General features: G+C 36.3%; 1 protein-coding gene across 4 annotated transcripts; it reads left to right on the top strand.

The window, feature by feature from the left end:
- Positions 1-652: 652 nt before the first annotated feature.
- Positions 653-20,730, top strand: LOC139118366 (uncharacterized). Of its 4 annotated transcripts, none has more exons than XR_011548688.1 (5): positions 653-946; positions 4,960-7,031; positions 10,796-10,921; positions 14,870-16,418; positions 18,382-20,730. XR_011548688.1 is itself a non-coding variant. In XM_070681661.1 (4 exons), the coding sequence occupies exons 2-4, from the start codon at positions 5,007-5,009 to the stop codon at positions 15,158-15,160; spliced, it is 2,442 nt and encodes an 813-aa protein (XP_070537762.1). In that variant the 5' UTR covers positions 653-946; positions 4,960-5,006; the 3' UTR covers positions 15,161-17,535. The 4 variants fall into 4 exon arrangements, 1 of the variants encoding a protein (XP_070537762.1); XR_011548686.1 differs by having other exon boundaries at positions 14,870-16,614; XR_011548687.1 differs by lacking the exon at positions 18,382-20,730 and having other exon boundaries at positions 14,870-16,321; positions 16,370-17,535.
- The last annotated feature ends 4,131 nt before the right edge of the window (positions 20,731-24,861 follow it).

Below are 24,861 nucleotides of genomic sequence, written 5' to 3'. Positions count from 1 at the left end.
AGCTTGGCAGCTGCATGCACAGGCGCTCCTTAGCTGGGTAGTCTGCTACGTAGATCGATTTCGGATCGATCTATTGATCCCGTAGTCGATATGCCCGCCACTGCAACCTAAATGTGTATTTAGGTTGCAATGGCGGGCATATCGACTACGGGATCAATAGATCGATCCGAAAATCGATCTACTTAGCAGACTACCAAGCTAAGGAGCGCCTGTGGCTGCATGGCTTTCTGCAGCTGCATAGTTTATGAACGACTATTACAAAAGTAAGGATATTTTTGCCCAACCGCAGTTCTGTTCCACTTTTCCAATTTTATGTTATTTCATTCCATTCATTCATTAATTTAATACACCGGGATATAACCGCGCTGGCCGTACAATAAGAAGTTAAAAACACAGGCGCTCCTTGCTGGGTAGTCTGCTAAATAGATCGATTTTCGGCTCGATCTATCGATACCGTGGTCGATATGCCTGCCGCTGTAACCTAAAGTGAGTATTCAGGATACAGTGGCAGGCATATCGACTACGGGATCGATAGATCGAGCCGAAAATTGATATATTTAGCAGACTACCCAGCTGAGGAGCGCCTGTGGTTAAGAAGTGTCCGCACGCCGAATATGCATGCGCCAAATGAGGGCGCACTTATACGCCGGCGAAGCGGGTCAACAAGGTCACGACGCCACTTGTTTGTTGGGTCATTCAGTGTTCATGTCGGCCTCAGCTGAAGGCTAAATCTCTGCCATTCATGATCAAATCGACATTTCTTAGAAGAGGACCATCGCGGAGTTTGTGTTTCATATACATGCTCAATCTTCACGGTACCTTCTGTGAATTCGATAAGCAGAGAGCTGCTGGGCCGGGCCCTGTTGCTACTGTGCATCCACCAGATGCAGTGTAATTGTCTCATAGGGTACATTGTACTCATACACAAGTGAATCGGATTCAGCAAGTGAGTACCATGCATACCCATCGACTTAGAATGATACTCCATGCTGTTCCTGTTTACATTGCAATGTCATATTTCAAGACTATATCCAGTGCTGTTTTATATAATGTAGTTTTAAAGGGAAACCGTCGTCGGAACTGCGCCTGTGCGAGTTTCTTGTTTACAAACAATGTACTTCGTGCACGATATCTAGATGCACTTCATCATCATAGCTGCAACATTTAAATTATACGATGTAGATTATGTCAGACATGTTTTACCATCGTACCTTGGATACGGTATTACAGTGTTTATATTGGTCGTATGGTACACATATGACCTTTGAGCGCAGTTCCGAGGACTGTATTCCTTTAAAGCCGCAATCCCAGGTTCCCACATTAGTGGAGTTCTCTTCCCAGTCAATCACTTGGCCAGTATAACATTAATTACACAAAGTGATCTCAATCTTTTGTCACCTTTTGCTAATCCCGCAAACAGAGTTTATACCAGCGTTTGATTGACGGTCGGTTCAATCGCCAACAGTCATTGATTCCCCACCACCAACAAATTTCTTCCAGTCGCGTTAGAATTTGAATATAACCACAGAGTTCGATCGGCAGCAGCTTCGTGCTGACCGCTTTGCAGTCTATCTGCATTTTTGTGGTCGGAGAAAACTAAAAAGTGGCATTTTCTGGAGCGTGTGCCGGCGTGTTGCCTGTTTGGTGTCCACTTACACAATGAACGCCGCAATAGCTTGGTGCCTTTTTGCTGCGAATCCGTAGCCTCTGCCACTCGGGTAGCTTGGTCATTGGAGTGGTAGGCCCCACTCCCAGCAGAACACGTCAAGGAGTGGCAGGGCTCGTTTTCGCAGCAAGGTGCCTTTTAAAGGAAGGCTGCACTTTTCAATCCCAGGTTCTCGCATTAGTGGAGTTCTCCTCCCAGTCAAACACTTGGCCAGTACGATCTTTGAATTGCAGTATAGCTAAGCTTTCTGGAGCAACAGCTGTTGCCACACTGGTACAGCCTATCAGACAATAATATCTACTAGCTCTGAATGGCAGTGCTGTATGTAACCAGCTGTAGGCCTCCCACCAACAGTAACAAACAGCCCTGCCTCACAGAACTAAATATATGTACAGTCCAATCATGTTCCACTTGAACTTCCAGTAACCATATGCCAACTGTGTGCTTCATTACAATCCCTGGATTATAATTTGATGGTTCTGATTTTGGCAAAGATCCGTTCCTCATGATCGGACAGAGGTTATGATTTTTACAGCTTATATGTATCACAAAAGTGGAAAGCCACAATGGAGTCAGTCCAGAATCATTCCAAAAACTAAATTACATGCAAAACAGGTTACAATATTTACAAACAACTTGTATTGCAGGGCTCGAAATTAGCAGTAGTCTGGCATCAAATGACTACCAATTTCTCTTTGCAAAATGGTAGTCACAATTGACTACCAGTATTGAGCTGACCATTCTCCGTTGTGACAGGCAGAAAAGAGTACTGACCTAGTTGATACTGTAATTCAAACCGGTCCATGGCATCACAGACGGAAATTTTGTAGCAAACTTCACAAACTGTTCTACAATTGGTAAATGATTTTGCAATGTTTATGTAAATATATATGTTTTTCTCAATCTCATTTCATCAAAATTCTTTTCAACATGGTTGCGTCAGTCATGTATGTACAACACGTAGCTCTTTCATGAGTTGATTTTTTTTCAAACATGTGAATGTTCATGTTTTGCTGCAACCTATTTTCTATCATTTGTTTTAATACTTCTGGAATTGAAAAAGTGACAAGTTACTGCAGCTATAAAAATACACTCAAACTTTATTGAATATCATGACATGTACATGTAAAAATGTATTTTATTTTATAAACAAATGTTGACTACCAAGTTTACTCACCAGACAACCAATTTTTGAAGTTGGTAGTCACAGCTGACTACTAAGCAAAAATGTTAATTACGAGCCCTGTAACGGAACCCCTTTGGTTCACATCACACGCTAACACTATCAATAAACAATGAGGTATACTTTGCCAAATCAGATAAACTGGAACTGTATAAAAAAAGTGACTGGGTAAACACATATTAGGTTAGAGGGGTTTGAAGATGGTCATAAACAGGGCAATGACTCTATCAGAAAGTGCAGATCCTTGAAAGATAGTGTTACAAATACTTAGCCAATCAAAATTACTGATACACCTCACAAGAAAACAAAGAAATAAGAGACATGCTCAAAAAATGAGATCCCAAAAGTGTAAATGACTGCTTACTCCAAGTACTTTTAAACAAATGTACACCAATACAAAGGCTTTTGTAAAACACGTAAATTAATTATCTGTAATTTAAATGTACTTCTAATGTAATAATCATGGACTTTACACGGGTGTTGTCATTTTGTAACTTTTTTCATACATCATCACACTGTATTGCATAGGACCAAAGTCACTCTTTTTGACCTCTTTCCTGAAAGTTGTTTCATGCTTTTCAGTAGAAGCTGGAATAAATTCCATGGCTGGCGAGGTCATTTCTCTGGCTGTAAAATCTCAAAGTTGCAAACAAATGATAAACGGATTAAGAAAATAACTGACTCTGACTGTTGGTCCATTAATATCATTTACAGAAATGTAATATTTTGCAAACAACGCAATCAAAGTGCAGATTTGCCATTCTTGCATGTTCTTTGATCTGCAATCTCATGCAAACTGAGAGCTTTTTTTACCAGGTACAAAATGTATTGTCATTGTTTGATTGACTCAAACACTGATAATGCAAAAAATTTATAAAGAGTATTTATACCAATAGTGCAAAATAAATTGGAACACCTTTCAGATTTCACCATTGTACACATCAATTTCTTCCTTTGGCAGTGTCTTATGTTATTCTCTATCAGTCTTACTCAGTGAAGAAATTGAAAACACCTCTCAGATTGCACCATTGCACACATCAATTTCTCAAAATTTTCCATGCAAGAGAGTGGATATCCCCCTCTTGCTCTCTCCCCCTCAGCCTCTTGCGTTTCCCCCCTATACTTTCAAATTCTCCCCTGTCAGAACCCTGTGTTTGTGCTGTGTGACTTCTTGGAAAATACTGAAATATTGGCAAATGTACACAATTACTCTCCTTGCTGTGAACAGTCTAGGGTCTTTACTGTAAGATGAAGTACAGTGTACATTCTCACCATGCATGGCTGAGTATACACTTTTATATGTATGCAAGCTTTTCTAAAGAAATCTTTATTGGCAGTGTCTTTCATATTGATTATTTTGTGAATGGAAAATGCTATCAATAATATTCATATCTTTGGATTTCATATCTTTGAAGATTTTTAATCTGAGAACAACTTTCAGCTGAATGTTACTGCCATATATTAATTCCTTCAGTATTTGAAAAAAACATATCCCAATAGATTGCTGACAAGCAATTCTCATGACATGTTGAAAAACTTAATTAGCTCACACTGTTACCTTCAAGCTCTAGTATTTTGATATTTTGGTCATGAAATTTTGCTTTTACGAAATGGCTGATCCTATGTCTGTAATAAGTGGTTAATATATGAACTGGGTTCCATCAGTCAGGGTTGAACAACTCATTTTTCCTGCCAGAGAAATCATCAGAACAGCTGTTGCAGTTCTTGGATTATTTAATTCTCAGCTGGTATTATCTGATATACTGACTCCAGTGTTTGCACACTGCTATGATGTTACCATCGTTAATACATATAGCTTCATGTTGACCAATATATGACACATTATGGGAATTATTCAATACCAGAACCAATGAGGTCTTTATTGTTATCTTGTTTGAAATAACTTTACTTGAACCAAGTTCTAAAATTACTTGTCATCTGTCAGTATTATCATAGTCCAGTATGTAGAAAGTTAATATGCTATTGAAAATTACTAGACACAATGCAACAAACAGTTCTGAAAAATATACTTGCAGTGATACAAATTTTCCTTCAAACACACATTAACAAATCTCTAAAATAGTGTTTTTTGGTTTTTTTCATTTGGCAGGTTATACCATCGTAGGCTGCAGGTAACATTCTGATGAAGAAGTTCCAATGATCATGAAGGTATTTGCATCCAGGAAAATCAGATTCATATTTTTAGTAATTTTACTCGTAGGAATATTTTTGTGTGTTCTTAATCTGTACGGAGTTGATATCACACTGCAGAAAGATTGGAGGAAATGCTCTTGTGTTGGGCAGCCATCTTGTTTGTGTGATACTGCCAGAAACTATGATGTGTCACAGAGAAAGACAAACATTGATAGAAGCAGTGATGGAACATCAAGAATATCAGTTGTTAAAAATCCACCAAAAAACAACGCTCAGAAGTATTTTCACCAAGGAAAGAATAGAAAGAAGAAGACAGAACTTCATGAGAGATTCACTACTACAGAGGAAACAAATGATACCGGTCGCAGGCAGAAAGAATCCAACAAAATAAAGAAGGATTCACTCTCCAAAAATGCAGTGAAACAAAATAAGGATACCCAGACCAATCAAACTATCAGTAGTAATGGATCTAGCAAAAAGCGACAAAATAATGAAAACACGATGAAGAATGGTGCAAAAATAATGAAAGACACAAATGAAAGGCAACATGGTAGTGATTACAATGGAAAATCTGTAGCTCGTGAAAACAAAGAGTGTAAAATCCCTCGCCTTGATCCATTTCACTCCAGTCTCAAACATTTGTTTGAGAAACCATCAATTCTTCAATGCCAAGAAAAGAATGGTGGACCGGATCTGACTTATTTTGATACAAATGAGAACAAAGTTTATATCAACCACACAGTGCTTGGCCAGAAAACATTAAACATTTGTAGTTATTCATACATTGTTATGCTGGATGACTCCTACACTGTGTTCAATGATTCAATAATTATAGAATTCGATGAAAATACTGACTTTACAAAAGATATTCTTCTAATAGATAATGTAATATCGGATTATTTTGGTACTGTGTGTTATGCTGGTAATGATGACAAGGAAGATGGTGACATCTACAGAGATTTACATGCACACATTGTGCCTCAACCTGATGTCTTTCTTCATGCAGAACAAGTTAAGCCACTGCCATCAACAGCCTTGGGAGTTGACGTTATTATTGTGGGCTTTGATTCAACATCACACATGAACTTTATTCGGCAAATGCCTAAATCCTACAAGTTTTTGACCTCTGTAATGCAGTCTACAGTACTGAATGGCTTCAACATCGTTGGAGATGCGACATCAGCAGCATTGATACCAATGCTGACCGGTCAGTTTCCACAGGACTTGCCAGAAGCTCGTCGAAACACTCCAGGTGCTACAACTGTTGATGTCTTTCCATTAATATGGAATCAATTCAAACAATTAGGATATGTAACATTATTTGCTGAGGATTCTCCCTATCTTGGTGCTTTCAATCGCTTATTCAATGGCTTTGAAAACCAACCAACAGACCACTATATGAGGACATTTTGGCTTAAATCTGTTGAATTAACTGAAGATTACAATAGCATAAGTAATCCTAAAATGTGCCAAGGAGCTCAACCTTCTCATCGGGTCATGTTTGAATACTTGAAGGAATTTCAAATCAGATACAAAGACATTCACAAATTTGGTTTTATGTTTCTGACAGAATTGACCCATGGAAATATTAACTCTATCAATCTAGCTGATGATGATTTTTATGAATACTTAAAATTTATGTACTTAAAAAAATATTTGGAAAATACACTTTTCATTGTTCTTGGTGATCATGGAGCTCGATATACAGCTATCCGTGCCACGTTACAAGGAAGACTTGAAGAGAGATTACCATTTGTGTCAATCCATATTCCAAAAACTCTGCGTCGTACACACCCTTGGATGTTTAAAAACTTGAAGATTAACGCTGACCGACTGACTACTGCATTTGATTTCCATGCAATGTTAGAAGATGTGATCAATTATTCTCCAGAGGTGAATGATTCCAGACGAAATGGACAGAGTCTGTTTAAAGAGATTTCATCATCACGTACATGCCGGAAAGCTCACATAGCAAAACACTGGTGTACCTGTTTGGATTGGGTTCCAGTCGAACAAGGAAATGAAAAGGTTTGTATCCTTATATGTAGATGTAATCTTAAATTTGATAAACTTCATGGATTTAGGACTATCAATTAATCTTACTTTTCATATAATACTGTGTGAAAAATGTAGTGCCTCTCATTGTTGATTTTTCTGAACAACTGGAACAGATTAGTTTGTAAGTTTGTAAGCATTGCCAATGATCAACAAAGAACAGATTGTGTGTCTTTCACTATTTGCATGCAGTGTATGGTGGTATTATAGTTCCATTCAGTATTTGAAAGTGTCTCACCATTCCCTTGCAATTTATGGTGGAGTTAAGGTAGAACGCACCTCGGGGACAGACATTCGGACTCTCAAACTTTTACAATTCTCTTCTGATATACCACATGTGGGGGTTTATTTTAAAGCTCTTGGTGAAAGAAAACTTTTCACCGGCTTAATTTTTCGAAATTCGAAAATTTTTATTTTTCTCCATAGAGTTAACACAGGGATGGCGGCCATTTTGAATTTCTAATATCGGTAAATCTTGGGAAATTTGTTTCTCTAGTACCAAAATTTGCACGGTGACCCCTATTTTTATTCTTGATTTTGAAAGAGAATGATTGAAAGATTCCTTGAAGAAAGTTAGAGCAAAAGTTTAAGTCTTTCACTTTCGAGGTGCATACTACCTTAACTTCCGTTCAGCATTTGTTAGTTTCTCTTGGTTATCAACACAAATCAAGCAGTTCTGCAGTATAATTCTCTGGGGTCTGTATAGCCTAAATGAACACCGATATTGAATTGCCCAACCAGTAACTGATGTTATAATTACATGGCAAAGTCGGATTGTTCTAAGGTTCTGTTTGAAATAAGGCTGTATATTTTAGTTTGCTATTTTGAATCTTTGTCACCTGCCATTGATAAGAACTAAAAAGAACAGTAACCATGTATAAGTATTGCATTGTTATGAACTGAACATAGATACACATCTACTTCTGTAGTATATAGAGTTACATACATGTAGTACATGTACAGTGTGTTTGGTACATGTATCAGTGAATGCAGAGTCCAATAGCCTTTGATAACATTGTGACCTTTGATCTGACAAAACTGAAAACTCTTGACACCAGCAAATTACTTTTTAGCTCACATTTGGTATACCAATGTGAGGTTATCGTATAAGCTGAAGTCGGTGGCGTCTGTATGTATGTGTGTATGTATGTATGTATGTATGTATGTATGTATGTACATATGTACAGTACTGGTATGTCCATCAACATCAAAAACATGTGAACCGCTGCACGTTTCAGCTTGGTATTTGGTGTGTTGATGCATCCTGGGCTATAGATGGGATTTTGTTCAAATGAAGTTTGCATTGCCCAAATTATGCAAATGAGCTTACAAAATGTGAAAATGGTCAAAAATTAATGATGACTGAAGAACCACTCTTTTGATTGCTTTGAAAATTAGTATGCAAGTACCTTAGGTGGACCTTATACAGTTATATGTACGGTATATTGTGAAGCTATCTTGAATTTTGTATTTTTGTGGAGATTTTTGGTTATTTTTCTCATTTTAACCCTTTCAGGCCTGACTTTCTGGGAGCATACCCAAATTTCCTCTATATGTAGGGTATCTGGCCTGAAAGGGTTAAGTAAAAAATTCTTCTTCTCTAGAACCACCAGCCCAATTGCTCTCAAATTTAGTTTGGATCTTTGCAAGGATGTTACACTTCTAATTTGCTGAATTACAACAGAATTGGCAAAAATACCGTTTTGGGGCAATTTTTTGTCAGTTTTGGTCAAAATATCATAAAAAATATTTTTCTTTAAAAAGCTTTTATATTTGGTGTACAGTTGCCCAGGGATGACAATAGTTGGATATGTGGAAATTGTCCAGAAATATGCAAATTTGTATTTTTAAGACAATTTTGTCATTTTTGGTCAAGAAAACATATTTTTAAAACAATTTTGTCATTTTCGGTCAAGAAAACTTGTTCTCAAAAACTACTTGTCTGATAGCTTTGTAATTTGGTATAAAAGTCCTGAAGGATGTTATCTTCTGCTCAAAGTGTTGGGAAACCCCAAATTTGTATAATTTAGGTAATTTTCTCAGTCTTTGACCTTAAATGACCTATACCAACCCAGGATATGTTGTGAGACAGTGGTTAAGGCCGTGAACATAATTTTGTCATATTTGGTATCAATTTGTAGTGAAATTGGATCCAGAAAAGTTTTAAACTAAGCTGAGGTTAATTTTTTCATTTTGGACCAATGTTTACAACTTTTCCATGCACGACACACATGAACTGATAAGAAATTTCAAACCAGGATAATTCCAGATGTCATAATCACCCCCACAGTGGAAGGCATTTTACCATCTGTAACTAACTTAAGTGCTGTTTACATTTGAATGGCAGAACTGATAGCATTTTAAAAATCCCCAAGGTTTTAAATAAATCACCTAATTTATATTTCACCGCTCTCCCACCTTTTTTGTCAAGCCTAATCTCTGGCTGATTTTTTTTATTGACATGTGCAATGTATGAAGGATCTGCTTGCCTCATTGCTGCAGAAGTTGGTATGCATGTTTCTAAAGTTTACCTCCAGTACCTATATGTTGCAGACCTTATTTGCTGTTGTCATTCTTGTTTTTCTGGTTGTACTGTGTAGAAATCATTGTCATAATATCAATGTAGAATTTTGCTACACTAAACAGATAGAAATAACATTCATTGTTGACCTTTGGTACCAATACTACTAGTATGTAACAATTGCGATCAATGTGAGCAACACCGTATCATTGGCGGTATTTTTAAAATACTCATGTTCAATGATGACTGATTCATACTGTAAATCTTAAACAAAAGCTGATTTCTGTGCAACAATTCTGCTGAATTATGAGTTCTTCACTGTGCAAGCAGTATTTTCATTCTGTATGCATACATGTATTTACAACGGTGAACGCATACCTTTGGTCATCATGCAATAGTGTCACCCAATGTACCTAGGGGGTGTTATGGGGAACAATAATTCCAACTCTATTTATAAAATTCCATATGAAAAGCCTTATTAAACAAAGTGAATACATACTCAGAATTCTGTCCCAAATAGGGTGTATATCTTATTATGCTTTCGTATTGTCTACAACACCACACATCTTGAACAATACTGTTGCTCTACAAGATATTTTGTCATGGAGTACCAGTTTTATGTGAATAAACTTATATTATTGTGAAGCAATTTCTATTTAGATGATAGTGATTCACAAGATTATTTATTTTTGTCAGGGGATGGCTCTGGAGTGATTGCTGTAGAAACTTATTTGTCAAAAGCTTCCAATGGATTGAAGCATTGATATCAAAAATGTGTTTTGCTGAAAGAACTTCAGTCAGTGGGTACATGTATATTCAAAACAAAGATAATAATTTCATGAATACATTTTAGTGATTAATTCAAGGCCAGTTAGAATGTAGTGCCACATTTTTTACAATTTATGGAAAATAAAAACTGCAAAAAATCCATCATGTACAACCAACAAGTATGATCAATGTGTATAGCAATAGTTCTTAATTTTCATTATTCTCATGAATTCACCCTGTTATGAAAGAATTCTGTATCAATTACCAATAGCTATTATTAATTCTTATTTCTACAGCACTTAATTGTGGATTTTGGTGTATTTTTTATCAATTCTCTATATTCTGATAATTGCTCATTTCTACTAGGCTGCACATTAATTCAAAGCTCTTTCTGTCTGAATATTTATACTACTACTAATACCATAATAATAATTAATTTATTTCACAGGTACAGCATGCAGCAGGAGAGTTTGTGAAGTATATCAATAACTTAACTGAAGCATATCGGGAACACTGTGCAATTTTACAACTGAAGAACATCAGCCATGCAGAACGCAATGTACCGAACAATAAAGTAAGTAATTATCAGTTGATGTTAAATCTTCCATGACAAATTAAAATGGCAAAAACACAGTTATCAATATGCTTGTAAAACTTCTGATAGATTTTTATGTTTCTACCCTCAGCGAAGATAGACCACAAGATTTGAACTGGTTCATGACAAGTCCATGTACATCTACTTGTATGCATGAGTAATAGCCAGTGCATACATGTATAGGGGTGAACTGGTCCAAATCAAGTGGTATATCTGTTGCTGAGATGTTTTATTACTATGATGTCAGTGTATTGAAATTCTGCCATGAAACATTAAAAAAAGGGATTTTTCTGTCATTGAGACTTTGCATGTGTTCAAACTGTTATTTTCCCATCTCTTCCAATCACATTGGTTTAGTTTTACAATCAACATACTGGTATAACTATATTAAAGTTAGTGATTTTTGTTTTTCATGAGACGCATATATGTACCAGAAAAGATTTTCTGACAATACAGCCTCCAATATCAGAATATTTTAACCTCTATTTCAAACACCAAAGGATTAAATTGTGGGTCACTTTGATGTAACATGTGAAAATTCACTTCAAGAATTGTTCATTGCAGAAAGGGTCTTACTGCTGTTTGGTCCAGAAATATTATCATGTTACCAATTTATCAGTAAAGTTCTTAATTGCAATTGAAAAGGAAAAAATAATGCACTTGACACAATGAAATACTAATTCTGCTACAGTGCTAGGTCCATACACAGTTCTGTATTAAAACTTTGGGCTTTCAGATAGAAATCCTAGGGCTATAAATGTATTCCAGAGATCTAGTTACACAGGTATCAATATTAAAACTTTTAGTATAGGTCTTTTAGATAGAAATCCTAGGGCTTTAAATGTGTAAAGTACACAAGATGCTGCAAGTATATGTGCCTGGACACAATTTGTAAATTAGCTCCTGATTATGCTGAATTCACAAATGAGACGTTTATAAAGGTACAAATGTACATGTATGAAAAACTGATGTGAGTATAGAAAATTATGGATTGTTGTGTTTAAGAAGCACAAAACTCTGGCAAACTTCCTTCATATCAGGTCCAACCATCCTATCAGTGTCAGAAAATGTCTTGGACTAAAACCATCAACATTTTCAAGCACAATCACACTCATGTTATTGGATAAACCCTGAGTTTGAGTGCTTTTCCTGATTTTCAATAAAGTTTTTAGCATTCATTACTATCTCATACATACTGCCGTCTGGTATACATGTATAATGAAGAAGTTGAAGACTAAACATGGAGAGGCTTTTGCTCTAAACATGAGAAGTTTTTCTCAAAGAGGGAGTTTACAAGCAGAGTGCTTGTACTTGCCATCTGAAAAAACTTAAACTATAAATTGAAGGGACAAATGTTGCATATCACTTGTTTTATGCCTGCTATATTATGATTATATTATTCCAGTATATTGATGCATGGTGCTAATACTGCTATCTGATTGGTTGAGACGTGAAAATAACTGTGTTATATTGGCAATATAGCATGGTTGAAACAGGCATGAGCTCTTAGCTAGAGAAAAATTTTCTTCTTGAGGTTTCACATGAGAATTTCCATTTTTAATATGGTAGCAACAAACCACCTCAGCAATGGGTAAACCACTAGAATTTGACCAGTTCACTCCATATAGATGCACTCACACTATCGCTTATGAATGTTTGTCAAAACTGGTCAAACTCTCATTGTGTACCATTGCTGGGTGTGGTTTATTGCTCATATGCTAAAGTCTTGTAATGCATAACATGATTTATGTCACTGACAGATGTTTTTTAACGAGATGAATTACTTAAATGTCAGTTAAATGTCACAGATACAACAGCTGCATGCCCTTTAAAAGTTTGAACAAATGAACAAAAATTGATCTCAAACTACTCGCAATCAACAACAGATCAGACTGCTTTATGCACATACGTGTAAGCAATCTTTCTGCTTTAGAAAAAATATGCACACAATTTTTTCAACAGAATGCTGAGTAAACCTGTGTCTTTATCTTTACTCTGTGACATTGTTTTCAATAGAAGATAAGGCAACACAATATGATCATACATTTATCTTCTGGTTTGTACCCTTGCTGCCAGTATATCACTATTTTCATTTGATGAACAAAGGTGATGGTAAAACTGCATTACCATAAATGGGGTCAGCCTAATTCAAAATTAAAAATTTGTCATCTAATTTATCTGTTTCAAATAGACTTTTTAACAGTCTTTTCAAGTCACTTTTCCAAGGCTATAAGAGAAACTATAGATATGAAGAAAAGAATCAGTAAATCTTGAATTGTGCTTATATTGGTAGCTTACAGATGATATACCATTGCTTGGTGCACTGTATATACATGTATGATAATATATATGTATATAATATATATACAATATATAATGAAACACGTGAGCATTTTCAGTTCATATCTGGTTGTTAACAGTGAATCTTTTGTCCACAAACCGGTCTTTATTGCCTTAGCAAAAAATACCCAGCTTTGCCATCTAAGTTCCCCATATTAGGTAATAGAAAAGCAATGTGTCACTAAGATTACATAAATGTTTATCACTGTTTTACTTCCGTATGATTGTTTCCCATATGAAAATTGATTGACTTGCGTAAATGATTAACTCCCAATCAGTGTCATTTGAAGCAAAGTCCACCTCTACTTGTTTGTACGAGTTTCCTTTAAAAACTTCCCACAAATTTGTATTAAGGAAATTGAGAGATTTCAGAATTTTAATTATGAGAAACAATTCAATTCCTCATTCTCTTGTCTCATGCTCTGCTTTAAAGGCGAGGCACTCACTCAGTCATTCTAATATCTCCTTCATATGAAGCATTTCATTTCTTTTGATGTGGAAGTCCTCATCTTGTATTTGTCCAGCCAGGGTGTAAATAGAAGTTAGTGGGATTTGCAATCTCTCTGCTGTTATGCAAACACACCTGCTATCAACATGGAATTGGTTGTTGAAATTTACTCCTTGATTCAATTAAGAAGGACACAGGATTGAAGCAAGTCAATTGGAGATTGCGCTCTTTGATTCACAAATCATGCAAATGGGGATTGCTGATAATTGTAAATAGCGCCACCAGTGTCAGGTCAGCAGTTTATCAGCAGAGCTCCATAATGCCAGACCACAACTTTGCCTTCATGTTCCATTTAATATTTCTGTTGTACATATAAAAATTGATATTCTACCGTTTGAGGAATTCTATAAAAAGAATGTATATTTACTCTATAATGTTGTGAAATCTTATGAAAACATACTGTACAATCAAGTAGTGAGTACATTGGGTAAGGCCAAGTTCATTTACACATTGATTATCATGCTTTATGAGAGCAAACATTCAAAAATAGTTGAAGAAAATTGTACTATTGCCTTTGATGTTGCCTTGGTAATCAATCATTGGACCAAAAATATGGTAAATGTAAAGAACATCAAAATGGAGTACATAATACTCAACATTGATGGCAATTGTAAATAACTACATTTATTACAGAAACATACTAGGATGATGTCCTTTGAACAGTTCTGTGTACAGGAACTCTTGTGTAATGGTTTATTGGTTAACATGACAATTTTTTTTTAACAGTGTCGTCAACAAATCTGTCAGCTTTACCGGCATATATATTAACCACTCACTGATTCTTCCTTGGATATCCACACAGAACAAGTGCATTACCGATACTGCAAATTACAGTTGATGACCTGTCTCAGTGAATTTCAGTGATTTAGTAACAATATCAGTGTATGAACAGGAATGTTTCAGGAGGCTTCTCCGGCAATGTGTTGAGAGTCTTGAAGCATAGACAGTGGAGGGAGTTACCATCCTCCAGTGACAAGGATCTGTGCTTGTTGGAGTCACCACTGAGACAACAAAGTTTGCAACTCAACACATTCATGTAAACTTTTACTGTACTTTTCACTTTTTGATAATAAATACAGGTTCTACGGTTTAAAGGAACATGGGATGATGATCAACGGTTTGCAGCCTTTGAAGATCATGTACTTGTAGATGTACATGAGGTTGCTGTTGACTACCAAATCACCATAGAAACTGTTCCAGGACATGGTCTTTTTGAAGGAACTGTGAAAGTATTCACTGATGATGAAGGTAAAGATAAATGTGTGGTGGATGCAGAGATAAGCAGGATAAATCTCTATGGTAACCAACCCAAGTGCATTGCTGAAAAATATCCTCACATTACAAAGTACTGTTATTGCAAAAAACAATGATACATGACAGTGACATTGAAGTGAATGACTAAGTCGTCAGTTTTAGTCCTTTGTTTGATTTCGAAGGTGTGTGACATTACTGTGTATTATATCTTTGTCAATGCCAGTGAATTTTATGACATCATGCCCTCAGATTGTTGCTGATAATGTGTCCAATTGTGGCCCAAGATGTTTTTTGCATCTACAAATTCACTGGCAACACCAAAACTATGAAATAAGAGCAACAATGTACCCCCTCACTGCCCATAATTGACTCAAGCAAACTTTGCATTCCATAAAGTACTTGGCTTCACCTTGTGTATGTTGTACAAACCTTGCTTCATCCATTATTGGTCGGGAAAGGGTACTTTATTTGTACTAACATGTCATGAATGGCTCAGGCAAACAATTAAGTACTGTCAAACATTCCATGGTACAGGTAGATTTAGTAGAATGACAATCAAAGACTATTTTTTGGAACATGCTATCCATTCTGATCGCAAGATAAAGTAATGATAAGGACTGCAGTAACATTAAAATCCTTTTACTACCATGGTTTGACCCTAAACCTATTGTTATCCATGATGATTGCAGAGAAAATTTGGGAGAACAGGTTAAAGGTCATTGGTAATTAACTGAATATTTTATCAGAAGTGACTTAAAGGCAATCACTTGCATGCTTTGGTGTTGATAGCAATGTTTCATTTTACAAAGGTTTTGTTTGGTAAAATGTATTGCAAACTGTTTCCTCATTCATTTACAACCATGTCAAGGTGTAATTTTACTGTTTGATGTAGGTAAGCACTTTAAATAGCTTCACATTGGGTAAAAACATAGCTTCACATTGGATAAAAACATTGATGATTTAGTCACAGCAAGAGAACAGTCTCCTTTTCGACACGAATTCCAGTACATATTGATCCAAAAGCTAGATTGTCTGTCGTAATCATCAAAAGTAAAGACTTCATTGCGATTAAAGTTACCTTGACCCTGACCCTGACTATGGTGAGAAACTGGCAAGTGGCTGGGATTGAGGTGAAATGGTCATTTGTAGTCATAAACATATGGAGAAGTGGTACTGGAGGTGAAATAGTCATTTGTTAAACATAGACATTTGGAGAATGGCACTGGAGGTGAAATAGTCATTTGTAAACATAAACATCTAGAGAAGTGGTACTGAAGGTGAAATAGTCATTTGTAAACATAAACATCTAGAGAATGGTACTGAAGGTGAAATAGTCATTTGTAAACATAAACATCTGGAGAAGTGGTACTGAAGGTGAAATAGTCATTTGTAAACATAAACATCTAGAGAAGTGGTACTGAAGGTGAAATAGTCATTTGTAAACATAAACATCTAGAGAAGTGGTACTGAAGGTGAAATAGTCATTTGTAAACATAAACATCTAGAGAAGTGGTACTGAAGGTGAAATAGTCATTTGTAAACATAAACATTTGGAGAAGTGGTACTGAAGGCATCCATGGCCAGAAGTCGGGATTTTTTCATTTTAGACATTTTTACATTTTAGTAGTGCATGTTTGACATGTTAGGTCGGAACTAACAGCCGAACTAACGTGACCAAAAAAGCCAAACTTGCAAACCTATCGTGTATCGTGCAGACCCAACATATCCGCACCTATCGTTTCTAAAATGTCTAACGTGTATGCCAGGTCGGAACTAACGTGCCTAAAATGCCAAACGTGCAAACCTATCGTGTATCGTGCAGACCTAACGTTAAAGAACCTATGTCTAACATGTATTGCATTTTAGGGCGTACAAATAAGTCCTATTCTATCATGCCAATCGTGCAAACCTATCGTGTATCGTGCACGCCAAACATGGATGCACCTATCGTGTCTAAAGTGTCTAACGTGTATATCATGACTGCACGATTGACATATGGTACCATTCGACTTATCTGGACATACACGTTAGACATTTTAGACACGTTAGGTCCGTACACGTTGGGTCAGCACGTTACACGATAAATTTGCACGATTGGCATGATAGATTTTGACTCTTGGACAACCTAAAATGACATACACGTTAGACATTTTAGACACGTTAGCTCCGTAAATCTTAGGTCGGCACGTTATACGATATGTCTCAAGATTCACGTGATGGCCTACAAACACGGTAAGGTCTAACTCTATCATGCCAATCGTGCAAACCTATCGTGTAACGTGCCGACCTAACGTGTACGCACCTAACGTGTCTAAAATGTCTAACGTGCATGTCATTTTAGGTTCTCGACATGGGTCAAAATCTATCATGCCAATCGTGCAAACCTATCGTGTATCTTGCAAACCTAACGTGTACGGACCTAACGTGTCTAAAATGTCTAACGTGCATGTCATTTTAGGTTCTCGACATGGGTCAAAATCTATCATGCCAATCGTGCAAACCTAACGTGTACGGACCTAACGTGTCTAAAATGTCTAACGTGCATGTCATTTTAGGTTCTCCACTTGAGTCAAAATCTGTCATGCCAATCATGCAAACCTACCGTGTATCGTGCAGACCTTACATGTACGGACCTAACGTGTCTAAAATGTCTAACGTGCATGTCATTTTAGGTTCTAAACATGGGTCAAAATCTATCATGCCAATCGTGCAAACCTATCGTGTATCGTGCAAACCTAACGTGTACGGACCTAACGTGTCTAAAATGTCTAACGTGCATGTCATTTTAGGTTCTCCACATGAGTCAAAATCTATCATGCCAATCGTGCAAACCTATCGTGTATCGTGCAGACCTTACGTGTACGGACCTAACGTGTCTAAAATGTCTAACGTGCATGTCATTTTAGGTTCTAAACATGGGTCAAAATCTATCATGCCAATCGTGCAAACCTATCGTGTATCGTGCAAACCTAACGTGTACACACCTAACGTGTCTAAAATGTCTAACATGCATGTCATTTTAGGTTCTCCACATGAGTCAAAATTTATCATGCCAATCGTGCAACCCTATCGTGTATGTCATTTTAGGTTTTCAACATCGGTCAAAATCTACCATGCCAATCATGCTGACCTATCGTGTATCGTGCAAACCTAACGTGTACGGACCTAACGTGTCTAAAATGTCTAACGTGCAGACTTTTACAGTGTTTAGTCATGCACGTTTGCCTTACACGTTTGGGTTCTATAATGTACAATGGCATACAACTCCCCATAGCACGATAGCTTCAACAATGTGAAACGTGCATTTTTACCAACTACTGGCCATAGCTTACTGAAGGTGATGTGTTTTTATGTACTCCCAATCACATCTGCTGCAAAACAGTTTCATAGAAGCAAACTTGTGGATTATATCACATCTGGTTACTTTTTACAAATTCTAAATTTCTAAAATAATTCTGTTGTGTCACTGTCACTGTACAGCAGTAGAATTTGATTGTACATCAGAATTATTCACAATCATAGGTGTAGGTGGTTTGCATTCTATGAATGTAAGTAATTGGATCATATAAACAGAATATGGTGAACAATATCTCAATTGATTGCTTTATTTTCGGGAAATCAGTGTTGAATACAAATAATGCTACGTAAATATTCCTGTGAATGACCGAGTGTTGCATTGTGCAAGTTTTCAAAGCTAGCATTATCCATGCATCAAATTTTGAAGATTTTATCGCAACAAATGTTTATTGTGTATTTTATTTTCTTTAAGACATCAATATTTTTTAACATGCCAAAATTATGGAAGACCTTAACAGTACAGAAATCATGGATGATTTAGATTTAAAGTATTTCTATAGGTAATGGTCCAGAAATACAAAATTTTTGTGGTACTTAAATTTGATACCAGATCATGAACACATTAATTGTATTAACAATGTTGAAAAGAAATTTTTGAGCCAATTTTTGTGTAAATGTGTGGAAGTCAATCAGGGGCAAATTGTACATGTACCCTGGGCAGCTCATAGTAAAGCAGTACTATGCAAATCATTTTGAAGTAAATGTGTATTGGTAGATAAGGGCATGTAGTTTACAATTATGAGATACAACACTATCTTCTACCTTTCAAAGGTTTGCGAAGTAAAAGTATTCTTAAGGTAGTATGCGCCTTGAAAGTAAAAGACTTAAATTTTTGCATAAATTTTCCTGAATGAAACTTTCAACCATTCTCTTACCAAATCAACAATAAAATCGGGGCTCACCATGCAAAGTTTGGAACTAGTGAAACAAATTACTCAACATTTTGCAATATTTGAAATTCAAAATGGCTGCCATTCCTGTATTAAAATAAACTCTATACAGGGAAAATTAAATTTTGGATTTCCAAAAAACTAAACTGGTGAAAGTTTTTCTTTCTCCAAGAGCTTTAAAATAAGCCCCCACAAGTAGTAGATCAGAAAAAAATTGTAGAAATTTGAGTCTGACTACCTGTCCTAGAGGCGCGTTCTACCTTAAAGGTATACAGTCATCTGTAATCTAAATATGCCCATATATGGTCAAAGGGTGTTCCTTGATATTCAAAATGCCCATGTTAGGGCTCTGTTTTAAAAAGCGGCCACCTGCTTAAAATCTTTGATTGGTTAGATTTTCTCTTTCCATGGTAACTGTGGCAAAATTAGAACAGGTGACAGTATACTGTTAACTAGATCAGATATAGAAACCTTAGCATCACAGTCTACCCAAATGTCAAGTTGTGACATCAGTCGGGGTGGTTGTTTTATACCAGGATATCAGTTCATCCATGTATCGGATGCTTTTTGCCAGTAGATTTGTATTTCTGTACATGAGATAAAAGAGTACACAATGGGAACACACTTCAGATCATAAAATATTTATTATATCATACCAGTATATTGATGGTGCAAATACAGCGATCTGATTGGTCGAGACGCGAAAAGAACCGTGGTATATTGGCAATATACTACCGCTGGCATGCGCACTAGCTCTCAGCTTAAGGAAAATTCCTTTTCTGACGTTCCATGCCAGAAGTTCAATATACTGTTATGATTTAATAGCAATAAATCACACCCAGCGACGGTATACCACTCGATTTTCACCATTTCACTTCATATAATGCACTCGCTATCGCTCGTGCATATATGTCATGAACTGGTCAAAATCTCGTGGTATACCATCACTGGGTGTGCTTTATTGCTTAAACACATCACTTTCTAAGAACCCAGTTTTGGAGTATTTGAACAGCAACTTGTTTTGACAATTGCAATTTTGCATGTATTCATAGAATATCAGTGCCTTGTCATTGTCTTAACACGCAAGTGTACAATGATTTTATTGTTTTTTGTTTACCTACCATTGTAGGTTTTACCAATCTTACCAGGTATTTTGAAAAGGAACTATTTTACAAATAAGCATGGGTGCCCAGTTTATGTCAGTTTTTGTTTTATTACAAGATGTATTTTTATCACAATAACTATGTGATTGAAACTTTATAAGTCTTTTTAAAATAGATTAGTTAGTGTAAATGTATTTTATTTACACTTGATGTATTTTTACTGGTTTATCCGATGTTTTAATGAACATAGTTGATATTGATGGTCGGTGTCATCATTTCACTTAAGTATTTTGAAAGAAAACTTTAAATAAAATACAGGGTGATGATTTATTTTTACATTTGTGTGAAATCAATTTTGTGAGTGACAGTTCTTTGTAACATTCAGGTCAGTAAAAACACACAAGTTGAGTACTTTTGTTGAGGCTGATCAAATACTTTCAGTTTAAAACACAAATTAATATCAACATTTGACTGTGCTGAGCCACAATAACTGAAGGAAACATTTACTCAGAGATAATTCTCTTTACAGCTTCATTACTATTTGAGGTCAAAATAGTATTGCTAAAAAAGAAAGCCATGTGTGGTGCATTGATGATAGTAGTGGAATGGTAGGTCACAGCTTTCATGTTAATAGCAGTAGAAGATAAGGCTTTCATGAGGAAAGCAAACAGTTGAAACTCAATAACTGATTTACCAGGTAGATTGTGAAACAGATGAACAACCAGTGGACTGCTGCTTCGCTAAAATATTGAAGGATAACTAAGAATGTACTGGTATTTCCCTGAACATAAATACACTTTGGAATTCACCTTGATGCTTTGTACAGTCAATGTCTTGCAAGTGAAGAACGGCAGTCCATATCTGTCAGTACAATAGCAATTCTGTTTTTTACCTTCCTATGATCTTTTACCATTGATTAGAACCCATAGTCAACAGCGGTGTTCTAAAGTAATGTTTGAAGAAATAGAGATCAGCATTTTGGACCCTTGCACTGCATCTGTAAGTACTGCTCAGGGACTTGCAAGAATGAAATCATACAAAATGTAGCTATGAATTCATACAGGTTGGTAGTCAGTTTGAATTTGAAGATCTGAAGTTGGCAATTGGTACAGTAAAACTAAAAGTTTTTCAATTTTTGATACTCAAATTTTGTGTGTGTGTAGAATATTGTTTCTTTTTTCCCTCTGATCCACTATTTCATGAACAGACTTGCTTGTTTTGTCTATGTAGCGGCCTAATGTTTGAGACAGTGATATCAAATTGAACTGAATACAAATAAATACCAGGCAAATTTTAGAAAGCTTCCAAGAAGTAAATTTTGTTTTCATTTGACAGCAGAGAAAAGTATATTTTTTCACATTTGAGGAGCTACTTTTTTTTCGAAAATTCTCCAACCCCTCGCCTAGATACCGAATGGTTCACCCCTAAGTATTTCAGAAAACCGATAATATTAGGACTAAAACCTTGCAACGACTGTTGTAAGGTTTCAATTTAAAGTAATATGACCTTTTAGGCGCTGTGCAAAGAGAAAGACAGTGAGCCATTGTTAGGAATTCTCAAGTTCATGAGTATTAACCCGAAAGTCGTCCAAACATATCTTTTAGAATGTCTCACTATGAACATCTGCACGTGACTGTGCATTGTTGGTGTGGGGTGTATTCTCACGACCGTGGGTAGAACAAAGTGTTATTTTAGTTTCAGATTTCGGATTACTTTGCATCCCCCATGAAGGCAAACTATCTCGTAAATATGATACTCCATCGGAGGTAGATAGCTATCAACTGACTAGCAGTGGAAACAAATCATGAGATGTCTGGATCTGGAGTGAGACTACCTGGATGAAATTCAATAACTGCATTGTCAGCTGAGGCAAACCAACCCTGTTTCATACAGCCAACCAATCATGCATATTATCGAAATATCATCTTGTAATCAATTGGAATTTAAAGCGAACGTTAACACTTCAAAAGTTACCGCCTAGTAAAATTTTCAACTTGGAACTTTACCTGCTGCTGGCTCATTCAACGTTCTGTGCTTGGTATTCAGAACAGCTCCCTCTCCGTCCACGCCGTGAAGTATATTTTTGCTGTCAGGCGACAAAATATTTAAATCAAACTTTTCCTGAAAAATAATACGCTCATAATTGGTGTTATAGTTTATTTATAAACGGTCTTCTGCAAGCTACTGTCTTGTCCGCAACGAGTACAGCATCGTGATGTTAATAATTTACCTCAAACGATAGACCGGATCGACAACGGTTTTCTTATGTGTCACTTGTGACCATATTTCTCTTCGCTGGAAAATGGCACAAAATTACGAAGAGCATCCGATAGTTTGAGAAAATTATTTCGTTTCCTTATCAGAAACTCCTCAATTAAATAAACATCTGGTCCTATTATCTCCGATCACTCAAACGCTATTTGTCGGATTCTTGCACATTTTTATCAGGGGCCAACATTTTCAAAAAATTATTCAGAGAGGAATATTCTGTTATGTTGTTACAATTCTGGATAATTTCTTCTAAGAAAGCCGACAGAGAGATTTCTTGTAGCTTGGTGTGCTATTTACCAGACCAAGAGTTAGCCTGAGATTTAAAAAGAAAATTCCTCCGATATAAGACATGTTAGGAAGCTCTGAAGACAATCATTGGATTGCTCAGACGCCTGGGATTCCGTACTGCTTGGTAAAGGGTTGGAATGGAGTTTCTGCATGTCCGGCGCCATGACGGACCAGGATAGTTTATGTGACACATAAACTGGTCCGTCATGGATTGACCAAATATGATGTAATATCGTATCATACTTGTATAGGGCCTTAATGATCATTCTAATCAAGGAAGTATGTCACATAAATGACTGATTAACATAATGATATCGGTAGGCTGGACAAAACCTACTACTGTACAACTTGAATTACATCAAAACAGTTTGTTCCATCGTGTAGCTTATAGCCTGAGAACTCCAGTATCTTCAAGTAGGAGTTGAAAATTAAAGATTCGAAACTTTTCTTGGCGCTTTTAAGTCTTTATAGCTTGGTTTTAAGTCTCTTGACAATCGAATATTGCTATAACAATTCTTACCAATGACCTTGAAATATTCAACTTGTCTAAACTGGTATTAAATATCTATGTCACGTCCTCACGGTTATTTGGATACTATGGTGACGAAACGAAACCGAGGCTGAAACCTCAGGCATTTGGTATGACGTGTATAAATGTATACACCGTCGCTATCAAAATTCTGACTCTAGTCAATTAATATTAAAAGTTCCCAAGAGAAAGTATTTCTCTTTCGTCATAGAACATCCTTCACGTCTAAAATTTCATGTCCCCGAAGAAGTAGTTTTCATTGTTGTGACGTGAAAAGTAAAAACTTCACTGTGATCGAAGGATAAAGGTAATAGAAGAACGCTTATTAACTCATGAGACGGTGTGAAGATTTTAATCTCATGATTTCAAAGTGATCTTACAAGCAGTGTGTAGATTAATTTTGGAGTTACCATTGCCCTTTCATATATGAAATATACTCGACAGTGTTACCCCACAAAGTACAGGATGATGTATGCTAGCATCATATGATGAGCAGACATTTAATAAAGGATGAGGGAATGGATCTCGGGAAATGTACATTGTTACTTCCATATAGTCACACTTTGATCTTTTTCACAGTATTTGAAATCTTCTCAGCTTTGCGAGTCTTTCAATGAACATGTCGCTTGGTGATATGAATCTTTTGAAATTACTTGTTTGGCAGTTGGTGCACATCGTGACCATCGATATCGCAGATGGACGGCAGTCACTGAAACACTGAGAAAGTGTTGTTGCAGACAAAAATATCTCCTGACAGGATTAAGAATTAAATTAAATTAATTAAATTAATTAGGTTTAAATCTTATTTAATGAGGAAATAGCCCTTTCAAGCGATGGGAAGCCGTTATTTTTAAGTTAGTCGTTATTTCGAATTCCAAGGCTAGAAAGTGAATTGCCGAGCTACACACAATCTATTTAGAAACTCCCACAGTCCCTTGTGGTTCGATACACGGCGATGGCCGCTGTGCATGTCGTGCGTTCTTTCTAACGCATCCATAGACGTGTATCCATCCACAGGCGACTGTGTCAACAACAAAAATCGTCGCTACGAGCTCATAAAACAAAAACAGTTCAATTAAAATGCATAGCAGGTTATAATGGTTGTCCCTGTATGACACTGAGAACAACACAGCGGCACATCTCATGGGTTTAATCATCAACTTTTATATGCATGTACACGTGTACATTTGTTCTGTTTAAAAATAGCTTTACGATATCGTCTAACGCAACATTCCGTCGGTAAAGCTGAGTTCACTACCGGCATCTTTATGTTTGTATTTCGCGTATTTCCGATCAGTTCTCGTGAAAATTGGGTCGTTTTGAACAGCAAAATCTGTATGTATAGTACAAAATTGACGTCGACAGTATAAAACAATAAA

The sequence above is a fragment of the Ptychodera flava genome, chromosome 19, assembly GCF_041260155.1.
Source record: "Ptychodera flava strain L36383 chromosome 19, AS_Pfla_20210202, whole genome shotgun sequence".
NCBI classification, from domain to species: domain Eukaryota; kingdom Metazoa; phylum Hemichordata; class Enteropneusta; family Ptychoderidae; genus Ptychodera; species Ptychodera flava.
Note: the sequence above shows the minus strand (reverse complement) of the source record. Positions and strands in the feature narration are given on the sequence as shown.